This window comes from Amphiura filiformis, unplaced genomic scaffold, assembly GCF_039555335.1.
Source record: "Amphiura filiformis unplaced genomic scaffold, Afil_fr2py scaffold_22, whole genome shotgun sequence".
Lineage (NCBI taxonomy): Eukaryota > Metazoa > Echinodermata > Ophiuroidea > Amphilepidida > Amphiuridae > Amphiura > Amphiura filiformis.
This window is the reverse complement of record NW_027305486.1, coordinates 1314468-1326536: the sequence shown is the minus strand read 5'-3', so window position 1 is coordinate 1326536 and position 12069 is coordinate 1314468. Positions and strand designations below refer to the sequence as shown.

Sequence of the window (12069 nt, the reverse complement as noted above, 5' to 3'; positions counted from 1 at the left end):
GATTATGTTTTTGGGTTTTTTCAATTTCAAAAAAATAGTATTTTTCTGGAATCAGGTGTAGCATTGTACCTGAATTAAGGGCAATTTGTCAAGTTGGGATCAGTCAAGCGTATTGCGTAGTGACAAGCACCAATGGTTTTCGACAAAACGGTCCATAATGCTCAGTCAGTTTTCTTAAACAACCAAACAGTAATATCGAGTCACTGGGTGAAGAGCTAACTGTGACGTTACTACATGTCAGTTAGTATTAATCAGCATTACCGTGCAATTTTCAATATTTTAAAGACATTTTTGAAAGTGTTCAAAATGTATATAAAGAGAAGACAACGATTAGTTGATCATTCTCATCTGCATACTTGTACCAGTACTTACAATATCTTGGTGAAAAATTTAGTTATACAGTGACAATTACGATCATAGTGCATGATGGCTTCAACAAACACTAAAATGGTAAGTTTTTTCAATATTATAATTATTACGTAGTCGCAATTTCAGATCAAAGTGCATTGTGGGTAATATCCATGAGAGATAAATATTGAGGACTCGCGGTATTTCAATGAGGATAAATTTCGTACTTCGTAAAAAACACTTCCTCCGTGTGAGAAATTTTTGGTGTTGATGTTTTCTGAACACTTGCATACGACAGCGAAGCTTTTGATGAGCTATAGCTAGAAACTGCTAGTGTGAAAACAGGTAAGTAAAATCATGGGGAATCCCTTTCAGGCGCGGTTAATCACACGCATCGCCAATGGAGGAGATTGGGTTAGACTCGGATGTTCGTGCGCAGATGATGCGCAGTCTGAGATTTCAGAAATTGCGAAAGGGCTATAAATGTACGATTTTCGTCAAATTTTGCTTAAATTCTTTTATACCAAAAATGCTGAAATAGGCCTAATTAGTAAGAACTGTTAGGAAAGGATTCTGTCCATTTCAAGGCCGAAATAACGAGGAAAATTGAAAGAAACCTCACTGGCTATTTCAGACGTTTAACGTTAAATGTCCAAATTGCTTCATTGACGACCTACAATCACAACGAATTTGGCTACTTCAATTTTGGTGTAAGTTGGGACAGGTCGGCCCTGATTTGGTAAAACGATCTAACTTGAAATTTGGAAATTTTGAGATAAATCAATATCATGGGTAATGTGAGGGCGCTCTTTCCATTGGTGACATCCTCAAATCACCACCATGCCACCAAATAATGAGATTTTTATATTTTCTAAGACATTAGATCTGTTTAATAATTTATTTTATTCAAAAAGAAAAACGTCAAGTGTTCAAACTTTAACGCCTCTTTTTCTCGAAACAGCAATTTTAATTTCAAGTTAGATCATTTTACCAAATCAGGGCCGACTGGTGTAAACATTGCAAATAATTGTAGCGAAACAATCAGGGTTGAACAAATATTGTTACCACTTTTTTAAATTATGAGATCGTACATTATGTCTCAAGTAAGAAGCAGTATCTATAGACGAGTCCAACGAGCCAAGTCATGGTCAGGATTTGGTCGGCCATGATTGGGTCCCCGCAGCACCAAACTGGTGTTGTGACTGCCCAATTGGGTGGATTAAAGCCGCTTAAAATTCGATGTTAGATTCTTTTGTGTTGTAAACTGTCATCATTCTTTTGTCTACGTGTAACACGGGTGATAGAATGCAGCTTAAAATACCCTCCAAGGCCGCATCATGTCACATTTTAGGTGAGATGGAGCCGACGGGGACCCAAATATGGCTGCTATTGAGGTGTAGGAATGCGTGAAATTGGATTCGTCTATAGGCTATTTGTTACTATGATAAGATCTTGCTTTTTACAATACTTCAAAAACAGTAACACATTTTAATATCTTTGTATGTTAATATCTTTTTCCACGTGAATCATTATATGAAAAACTAAAGAGAAAAAGAAATAATAAAAAAAGTATTGCTAATGATGTACGTAGAAGATATATTCCCTTTTGCAATAATAGGGCTGGTGATCCAAAACCATCCATGAAGAGATCTCAATTGTTTAAGTAGCTGTGTCTGTTCAGTGCAACTTTGAAATCAACGTCTTTTTCAATCGCAAGGCTCGCCATTATTGGTAGAAACGTTGGGCTATTGTCACGAATGAGGTCTCATCTTGAAAATTCGATGCACAGATGTTTATCTCAAAATAGGAACTAAAATTTCGTAACTTATTTCACTACCTCTGGACAGTCAGCGGCACTGGCGTTGAAGTTCAGCGTGTGCTGCGTTAGCTTAGCGTTATTTCTTTCGTGTACATATTCACTACTTTGATCTTGCACTTAAAAGTATGTACGCGCACCAATTAACGCTAAGCTAACGCAGAACAAGCTGAGCTTCAAAGCTAGTGCCGCTGACTGGAGGTAGTGAAATAGAGTATGGCAAATAGTGGCTTGCAATAGAAATGTCTTCAATAATAATAAAACGCAACTAAAACGGTGTATATTGAAGCCAGGTTATGAGGTTTGAGACGCGTGTTGATCTTATGATTTGTGGGGATCTTATGATTTGTCTGCTGGTTGGACATATCTTCGGCTTCCTAGTTGACGCGTCTATAGGCCCTATGTCTTAAACTGTGTCTTGAAGACATGTCTATTCAGTGCAAAAAACTATTGCCAACAGTTTGCCAAATAAACCACATTTTCATAGTCACTGTGTAATATTATAATGCATTGACATAATTGTGATTTGCGTTTCAGATGAATGTTGATCTCGAGAGTGGATTCAGTTTCCCGTCAACTATATCCAAACCACCTCCTACACAGGACACCAAAGTGCCACTATCGACAACGTCCGACGATATCCAAAAGCCTATCACCTGTTGCAGCCATAGCGGAAAGAGACTAATTGCAATATCTGCGTTGGTTCTATCAGCTTTACTAGTAGGAATGATCGTAGCGACAGTTGTGATATTTTCTTTGGGAATGCATCGTAAGTAGGGCTTACATTGTTTTACGTCGTTATTCAGGGACGTAGCAAGCGGGTGGACAGGGTGGAGGAAGCTCGAGAAAAAAAAAACCGAAAAAGGGACAGGGCTGATAAAGCATAAAGGAGATGTTAAAGGGTCCCACACTCCCCTATCATGATGTGCCCCTGATGAGGCTCTTGATACGCCCCTGGTCGTTGTATTTTCAGTAGGACTACGTCAGTCTCGTTAAATTTTGCTTGAGCAAGTCGCTATTAAATCATGGACCATCGGCATATCACAGGTCGTCGGTAGACGAAGCTCGATCCCTTGTGAAAAAAGCTGCGATCAATAATTTCATAATTTGAGAGGTTGTCCACGGGAAAGAACCATCTGAGATGTGATTCTTCCATTTCGCCTGGTTACATTCAAAATTAACCAAATTTAACGCATTGAATGATATTGGTATATAAATGTTCAATTTGCGTTGATAAATTTCTAGAAATCTGTAAGTCTGTGAGGTCTTCAAGTCACAATTTCAATCGGTAAAAAATAATATTTTCGTGGGTACATTCACTAGTTTGTGCTCCCCTCCCACTCCCGGTTAATACAAAAACCAGGCCACACCACCGCAATTCCTAAGTATATAAGCAAGTTCAGTTTCACTTCCAACACAAGATAATATGACTTCAATGATTTATCTATTGTTGTTTCCTTTCTCAGATGATCGCGAGATTCATATCGATGAAGGAAGACATAACACCACAGGTGGACATCACCATCGTCATCATCTGAACCATACGCGTCCCACAACCACCACAGAAGAAGATGTCAAAGACGACGCACCAGAAAATAAATATTGGTATTGGTTCTACCCGTCTTCTTCTGATGACTCATACTCCTCTTGGTACTATTATTGGTCATCTAACCCAGATCAACCACCATCTAACCCAGGTCAACCACCATCTAACCCAGGTCAACCACCATCTAACCCAGGTCAACCACCATCTAACCCAGGTCAGCCCCCAGCTACTCAACCTCCACCTGTTCAACCAGGCAGTGGTAAGAATAATTCTAGCATTTATTTGGCTATTCTATTTGAATTGAAATCTATACATTCGCTACAGAAGCCAAGACCTTAGTCTTCCACACAACGTAGATTTCGAATGGGGTTACCTGAACATGCTGAATGGGTGACTCTATTTGAAATATGCACCCCCTGTGTAAGAGATTAACAGTGTACTTCGGTATAATTTGAAGTTTTCATATACAAAACCGAAATAGAATCCCAAGGGATGGAGCTGTGTTACCACCAGCACAGAGGATGATGGGATACCAATCACTCTGAAGAAGTATGTCGACCAAGACATACGAAACTGTCAGGTCAGTGTCAAAAAATTTTGGTTTTGTATAATGAAAACTTCAAATTATAATTATCTACAAACCTGATGAATCTCTTCACAAGTGTACTTCGGTTATATTTATAAATACGCACGTGACACATGGGCACGACATACCAAGACCAGCAAGTGTGACCAAATCCTCATGCATTGACCACTATACAGAAAGGGATAGGAACTCTGTAGATATAATATCATCAAATTTAAGTGTTAATTGAATTGCAAAATTATTACACATTTTGCAATTCCGAATTTGTAATATATTATCAAAAACAACATTTTGAAAGTCTTTGACGACGAAAAAAAATATTCAAAGACGGAAACGTTTACAATTTAATCACAAAAATGAACAAAATAGACAATTTTGCTGCACAGCAGTCTCAAATGTATAGGAAGACCGCTCGCTATGTAGAAGGTCACTTCGAGACTTACTGTCTATAAGCTGTTATGGCAGCGCGGAGGTGGTCACGTGCGTATTTATAAAAGCGCATTTATATATATAACCGATGTACACTGATTAAGGTCATGTCTTCCATCGGGGGTGTATGGATTTCAACTGAAATAGCCCATTATTTTGTCCAAAGTCAAAGATTTATATTAAATGCTTACTTGCTTATTCAACATGCTCAAAATAACTTTGTAACCGAAGCTTTTCTTTATTTTGATTTTATATAAATATAGCAAGTAAATGTTTCATTAAAAATGAAATAGAGCTTCTTGTTCAAATATGTTAAATCATTCTGCAAAATCACATGACACAATTGGAAATTGATTCAGAAATGCATAATTTTGCATTTTGATGGCGCAACGTCATCGAAAAGGTGGAAAAACTAGTTCAGAGAACCTAAATGCGTTGATTTTTTTTCTATAAGATAAAAATGAACTCGAGAAAAAGATCAGGCATTAATGTTAAACTAGGGACAATCATACAGGCTGTAAAAAACAGACTACACAATCGCATTTTTTGAAATAACCGAAGTGCAGTGCGGTTCAACCGTTGTAAACAACATCGCGCTTTTTGATAACCTGCCTACAAATCATACCTTAAACATGTTAAACTGATTTTGGTTTATAACTTCTACAGGTTTGACATGGGTCGGACTCGAATCAATATGTGGACGAGGCAATGCCAGCCCAGACATCAGGATTGTCAATGGCGATACTGTGGCAAATGAAAAGGTGTGGCCCTGGGCACCATACTTGTCTACCTCGAATGGGCAATTCTTTTGCGGTGCTGAGCTTATCAGTCCACGGTGGGCAGTGACTGCAGCTCATTGTGTGTAAGTCTTATCTCTACTACCGATTCCGAAAAATATAAAACTAACTTTGTCAATATGTATGCAAAATTTTGTAATTTTACCCTATTTTGGTCAAAAACACCGTGTTTTTCGGGCTATATTTTTAGGGGGCATCCCCCGAAAGAAGAAGATTTAGTGAGGGACACACGGGGACACGTCCCACACCACCTTCTTCCGCCGCTTATGAATCCATACACCCCCTATAGCATGTGGGCGTCAATCCGGGGGGGGGGGGGTGGCAGGGGAACGTGCCCCCCCCCCCCCCACCTTTCGGCAAATTGACCCATTTTTTGTACTTTTCAGCCACTTTTTAACAACTTGGGCCGGTTGTCCCTCCCACATTTCAAGCCGGATTGGCGCTAATGCCCTATAGATAAAATGACATTAATGTAAATTTCAAATTGGGTTACCTGAATGTCTTCCTGATGGTGGTGTATGGATTTCAACTCTCTTATCTTTTTTCAGGACGCGTAGCTTTATCAGTATACCCATTCTTTACAAAAAGCACCAAATTGCGCGCATCGGTCTTCACTGAAACCCACCCGTACACCTTCAACCAGGAAGAACCCCGCGATTTTTTTTTTGGCTCCACTGAGCGCCACTAGAGCATGTATTATGATTTTGGCAATTTATGGAGATAATTGATTGATTGATGATATGTTTCGTTGATTTAAGCTAACAACCTCCTTTTTCCTTTTTCCTTTGTTACACAGGGAAGGAATTGCACCCACTACGCCACTAAGACTCACTTTTGGACAATTAGACCAAAACGCACCACCCAGCCCTACACGCGTAGAAGTAACTACAACCAACATTATCTCACATCCCAATTACAACAGTGGCACCACCAATAACGACATTGCCTTGTTGAGGCTGGCTACCCCCGTAGATATAACACCCGTTTGTGTTAACTCTAATGTATTTGAGCATACTGCCTTCCAATCTACTGAGACGATTCCGAACCCTTGTTATGTGGTTGGATGGGGTGCAACAAGCTCTGGGGGTAAGTAGGCATGATGTGTGGCTTAATATCTAACAATCTTTTTTATTATTCACACAATGATCAAATATTAATAGCGATCACAATAACCAACACACATTTTGGTCATTGACGATGATTAACAAATTTTGGCAAAAAAACAACAACAACAACAACAACAACAACAAAACGAGGAAAACAGCAGTATTGACAAAGTTCAATTCAAACATGTAGCTAATTTCTCAGAGATATTACTGTCTGATTTCCTAGCAGCTTATTATGTTAGCACATCTATCCCAGCAAACACAAAACGTTTTCGACATCATTCGCAAAATGTTATAAAAGGTTGCCAGAAAACGTTTAAATGTTGGGTTATATAAAGGGCCTAAAACGTTTTAATAACATTAAAAACATTTTTTTTGATAACCTACTGCAAATATTTTAACATGATGTTATTTAAGGGATCTGGAATGAGCGTTTTGAGCGTTTCGACAGTATTTTTGTGGGACATGAGAGCACATCAGACATATCGAATTGCATTCTGAATACGAAGAATGTCTTTCTGATATCAAATAATTTTCATTTTTGAAATTCACGATATAATACAAATTTTATGACAAATTATTAAAATTTGATATTTTTCACATTTATAAATCTAATGATATATTCTTAAAGTGTAGGCCTATGTAGCTGGGAGGAAAAGCCGACGATCAATTGAAAATTTTGACCTTTCATATTGAAGATATGGTCAAAATTTTCAATTGATCGTCGGCTTTTCATCCCACCTACATACACTTTAAGTATAAATCATCAGATTTATAACGTTTACTTCGAGTACTGTTAAATGTGTATTACATTGCATTGCGAATTCACAAAAAAATCTAAATTATTTGATATCAGAAAGACATTCTTCGTATTCAGAATGCAATTCGATATGCCTGATGTGCTCTAATGTCCCACAATAAATACTGTCCAAACGTTCATACCCCATCCCTTAAGTGTTGACAAAATATTTGGCAAAAAATATTTGCATAAAACAGTTTATTATAACATTTTGAAAACATTTTATAATATTGTTGTAGTGTGTTTTCATACAAATCGTTTTAAAACGTTTTCATGACCTTTATATTACCCGACATTTAATGTTATTAAAACGTTTTTACCTAAAACAAAACCCAAAATATAACTTGTTTAAAACGTTTATAAAACGTTTTTGTGTTTGCTGGGATGTTACTAACATAACAAATGTGCAAAACACTGAAGTTGATGATTCGATTTGATTTGATTTGATTTGAGTTTAGTCATGCGTAATAAAATTACATTTAAAATTACAATTGCAGATATGCATAGGATAACCCTTTATGCCCTAAAAAGGGCTTATTTCCAAAGGGGTCCTTTACAATTTTTAAACATTGCACACATTAACATCAAAAATATCAAAAAAACCCAAATATGATACTATCAAAACAAAAATTCGTAAATTCGATGATGAATTTTACGATTTTACGAATGAGCAAACTGGTCACTGAATAGGCCTTTAAATTAAACTTTTGAACTTTGAAGTTCTTATTCATTTAACTCATTATGTTATAATTTCAGGGCCTTCACCCGGAACCCTACAACAGGTTGCATCACCATTAGTTAGCAATCAAAGATGTGATGCTGCGTATGGAGGGATTACAGAACAAATGATATGCACCGATACAAACAACAATTCAGGATCATGTCAGGTAAGCAAAGACACAATGTTTTCCTTAAATATTAACATATTAGTATTAAGATGGTACTTGCAGCCATAAAGTACCATCTTATAATATCTTTTGGCATATTTGTAATGTTTACACATGTCCCAACTTGCACCTAAATGGGCATGATAAAATTCCACATTAAACTGTCAAAATCTAGACCGTGTGATTTATTTCACTTTGTTATTTCGGCTTAAAATGGACAGAAAATCTTTCTGATAGTTTTCACGAATTTTTTATAATTTTGGTAAATGTATAACAAATTAAAATTTGACGGCAATCATATTATGGTTTTAAGAAATGAAAACTTTAATGTTTATGTCTTTCTTAATGTTCTCCTTGCAATTTGCTAAATACACATTTCCCAATTTTGTGTGTTCCACAGGGTGACAGTGGTGGTCCCATGATGTGCCGTAAGACTAGCGGCACTGCCAGCGGTGACGTATGGGAGTTGGTCGGTATTACAAGTTTTGGAATTGGCTGTGCAAATCCGGCATATCCTGATGTTCTGGCGCGAGTGTCTAAATTATACTCGTGGATTCGCTCAGAGATGGGTGAAACCAATCTGTAAAAGGCAGAAAAGAGTTGATAATCTATTACTTAAGGAAGCAAAAGAAATAAAAGCTTGTCCCACCTTAAAAAAAGGTGTAATTTCGATCCAAACGTTTGAAGTTTTGAACCATTTTCACCTGCATTGTTGCTTTATCATACCCGCAAGAAATGCACTATAGCCCAACATGAAAGAAAGTGAAATTTTCAGGTCATTGTTTCAATTTACATAATTATGATAATAAGAAATGATATTGAATCTTATTAGTTATACGTTATTATAAGAAAGGTGTGCTATAATGAGCTATTCCAGTTGAAACCCATATACCCCCGATGAAAGAGATTCCCTTAATCTTCCATAAAGGGAGTGTGAATGTCAAATTGAGTTTACTCTATTTGACATTCTCACCCCTTGTGTAGGAGATTAAGGTCACTGATGTCTTCGCTTCCAGGGGGTGGAGTTCAACTGGAATATCGCAATGCAACAGGGCAGGACCCTTTTAAGAGCTGGACTCTTATCAAATCTTTAATATTTATATAAATTATTATTTATAAATCAATGTATTATTTAAAAGGGCTGGACCCATTTATGCGAGATATTTTATTTAAAAATATAATTATGTGTGCGTTGAAACCCATCCACACCCGATGAAACACGTGACCTTAATCTTCCACAAAGGGAGGTGAATCTTAAGTGGAGTTCACTCCATTTTGATTCTACACCCTTTGTGTGGGAGATTAAGGTCGTCACAGATGTCTTCCAGGGGGTGTATGGACTTCAACTGGAATATCGCTAATGCAACAGGGCAGGACCCTTTTAAGAGCTGGACTCTTATCAAATCTAATTATTATTGTTTATAAACTAATGTATTATTTAAAAGGTTTGGACCCTCTTATGCATGGAGATTTAATTTAAGAATGTGTGTGCGTAACAGAAATAATATGTTTATTTTAATAAACGAAGCAATAATCGATTTCGGTTTTCTTGTTTGTTTCGCTTTTGGGGGAAGATGGCCCTTAGCCCCTTGACTTCAGGAGTGACGGATTTTGCCTATAGGCCTACTATACCACTGCGCATAATTTTATGTGTAGTGCGTAAAATAAAGCCCGTCCACACGTCCGAGACGGGCTAGGCCTACTTTGTTTTCGGAAGGACGTGCTATTTTCCTAACAGCTCCTAACCAGTAATTCCTCCGATGGACGCCGAACATATCGTACTGACCGCCGCCAGGACAAAATTGACCAAATTTGTGATGTTTATTTCCGTTTGGACATTTTTCCTTATTATATAGGCCTACTTAAGGGATGGGGTATGAACGTTTGGACAGTATTTATTATGGGACATTAGAGCACATCAGACATATCGAATTGCACTCTGAATACGAAGAATGTCCTTCTGATATCAAATAATTTTGATTTTTTAAAATTCGAAATGTAATACACATTTTATGGCAAATGATTAAAAAATACCACGTCCTTCCAAAACACCAAAAAAATTAGGTCTTTTTGAGAAAAAAATCCATATCTTCAATAATATAATGAAAGGTCAAAATGTTCAATTGATCGTCGGCTTTTCCTCCCAGCTACATACATTTTAAGAATATATCATTAGATTTATAAAATTTACTTCGAGGACTGTTATATATAAAAAAAAAAAAAAATATCAAATTTTAATAATTTGCTATAAAATTTGTATTATATCGTGAATTTCAAAAAATGAAAATTATTTGATATCAGAAAGACATTCTTCGTATTCATGGTATTCAGAATGCAATTCGATATGTCTGATGTGCTCTCATGACCCACAAAAATACTGTCGAAACGCTCAATTCCAAATCCCTTAAACCATGAAGACAAGTCAATAAAAGTTGACTAATTTATCTTCATGGGTTAAGTTAAGACGTGATGGAAGTATAAAGAGCAATCAGTTGATGGAATTTAGCTGGTTGAACCCGGGACCTCCGATTGCAGTAAGAATAGTTTACATTGACCACATACATGATCAGCAGAACATAGGCCTAATGAAAAACTTTCGTGCATCTGCCTAATTACCAGCTGTTGATTCCGGCTGTTGTCTTTGGTCATTTGATTGTGTGACATTGGGAAATGAATTTGGATAAAACCTTCTGTTAATAAAATATTATGGTGATGAGCCACCAGCCTGGGTGGCTAACGCTCCAGTAATTTCAGATGATTGAGCTCAGAAATAGATAATCAGCTTATCGGATTAAAAGCTCAAAAGTCAAAAGCTTATTCTGTGACTACGAAAAACCCGCGATCTTTCATTAAAAGCTAATAAAAATTCTAAATCTTGGCTAAAATAGACTGGCCCCCAGTCTCGGTTCGGTTCCATCTCTAGATAATGTAACAATAAATAATTACATAAGGCCGTATAAAATTAATGTTTTGGTTCTCGTCCAGAGGATTTTCATGAATTGATGAGGGAGGAGGTGTTTTTTTTTTTTTTTTTTTTTTCCCCAATGTAAAATTAGCATTGTCAGTAGTTTTCGGTCTTCTCCAACAGTGCTCGAGGAAACGATGAGGCCTTTTTTTTTCAAATGTGAGATTCTGAGGGATAAACCCCTAGAGTACCACAAAAAGACTTGGAAGTGATGCTTGTTCTCTAATAAACTTATTTATATGTATGAAGATTTCATAAATCATTCCAAAGTCTAAAAAATTGAAAAATCTAAAAAAAAAAAAAAAAAAAAAATCTGACAAATCCCAGAAATTGAGGAGGGAGGGACGAGAACCAAACTATTAAATGCCCTATGAAAAAAATGCCAAAGTCCTATACCCCACCCCCATCCCCCTCCCCCCGCCCACCCTTATTTTACTCAATGCCAAAAACCCATTCCTCCACAAATCGACGCCACTGATTACACACACAGTCAACCATGCAGCAATATCAGGGTCGGATCCAGGAATTTTTGATAAAGGGGGCGCCTTTTGGTCGACGACGAAAAAAAATGTGTTAAAGGGGGTTACCCCCTCGAAAACTCAACGGTTTTGGCCCATTGTTTGCTGTTCATGGCCGAATTGGTTCCTTTTTTTATTTCTTACAATTTTGTATTTTTAAGTTACCGGCGCCCTTTGCTAGTCAAAAAATAGAGGGGGCGCGCGCCGGCTGCGCCCCCCCCCCTAAATCCGCCCCTGAATATAGAAATATACTCGTATTAAATTATAAGTGA

At 37.1% G+C, this 12069-nt stretch overlaps 1 protein-coding gene across 1 annotated transcript; it reads left to right on the top strand.

Moving 5' to 3' along the window:
- The first annotated feature begins 201 nt into the window (after positions 1 to 201).
- On the top strand, positions 202 to 9827 carry LOC140143455 (transmembrane protease serine 11C-like). The gene is made up of 7 exons (XM_072165288.1): positions 202 to 450; positions 2702 to 2933; positions 3631 to 3969; positions 5392 to 5587; positions 6319 to 6608; positions 8184 to 8314; positions 8715 to 9827. The coding sequence occupies exons 1-7, from the start codon at positions 424 to 426 to the stop codon at positions 8898 to 8900; spliced, it is 1401 nt and encodes a 466-aa protein (XP_072021389.1). The 5' UTR covers positions 202 to 423; the 3' UTR covers positions 8901 to 9827.
- The last annotated feature ends 2242 nt before the right edge of the window (positions 9828 to 12069 follow it).

Bases quoted from the DNA above. Each gene is read 5' to 3' on its own strand.
- LOC140143455 (XM_072165288.1), top strand. From the start codon at position 424: ATGATGGCTTCAACAAACACTAAAATG. The intron at 3,970-5,391 runs GTAAGAATAATT...TAACTTCTACAG, and splicing joins ACCTGTTCAACCAGGCAGTG to GTTTGACATGGGTCGGACTC. The intron at 6,609-8,183 runs GTAAGTAGGCAT...TTATAATTTCAG, and splicing joins GGGTGCAACAAGCTCTGGGG to GGCCTTCACCCGGAACCCTA.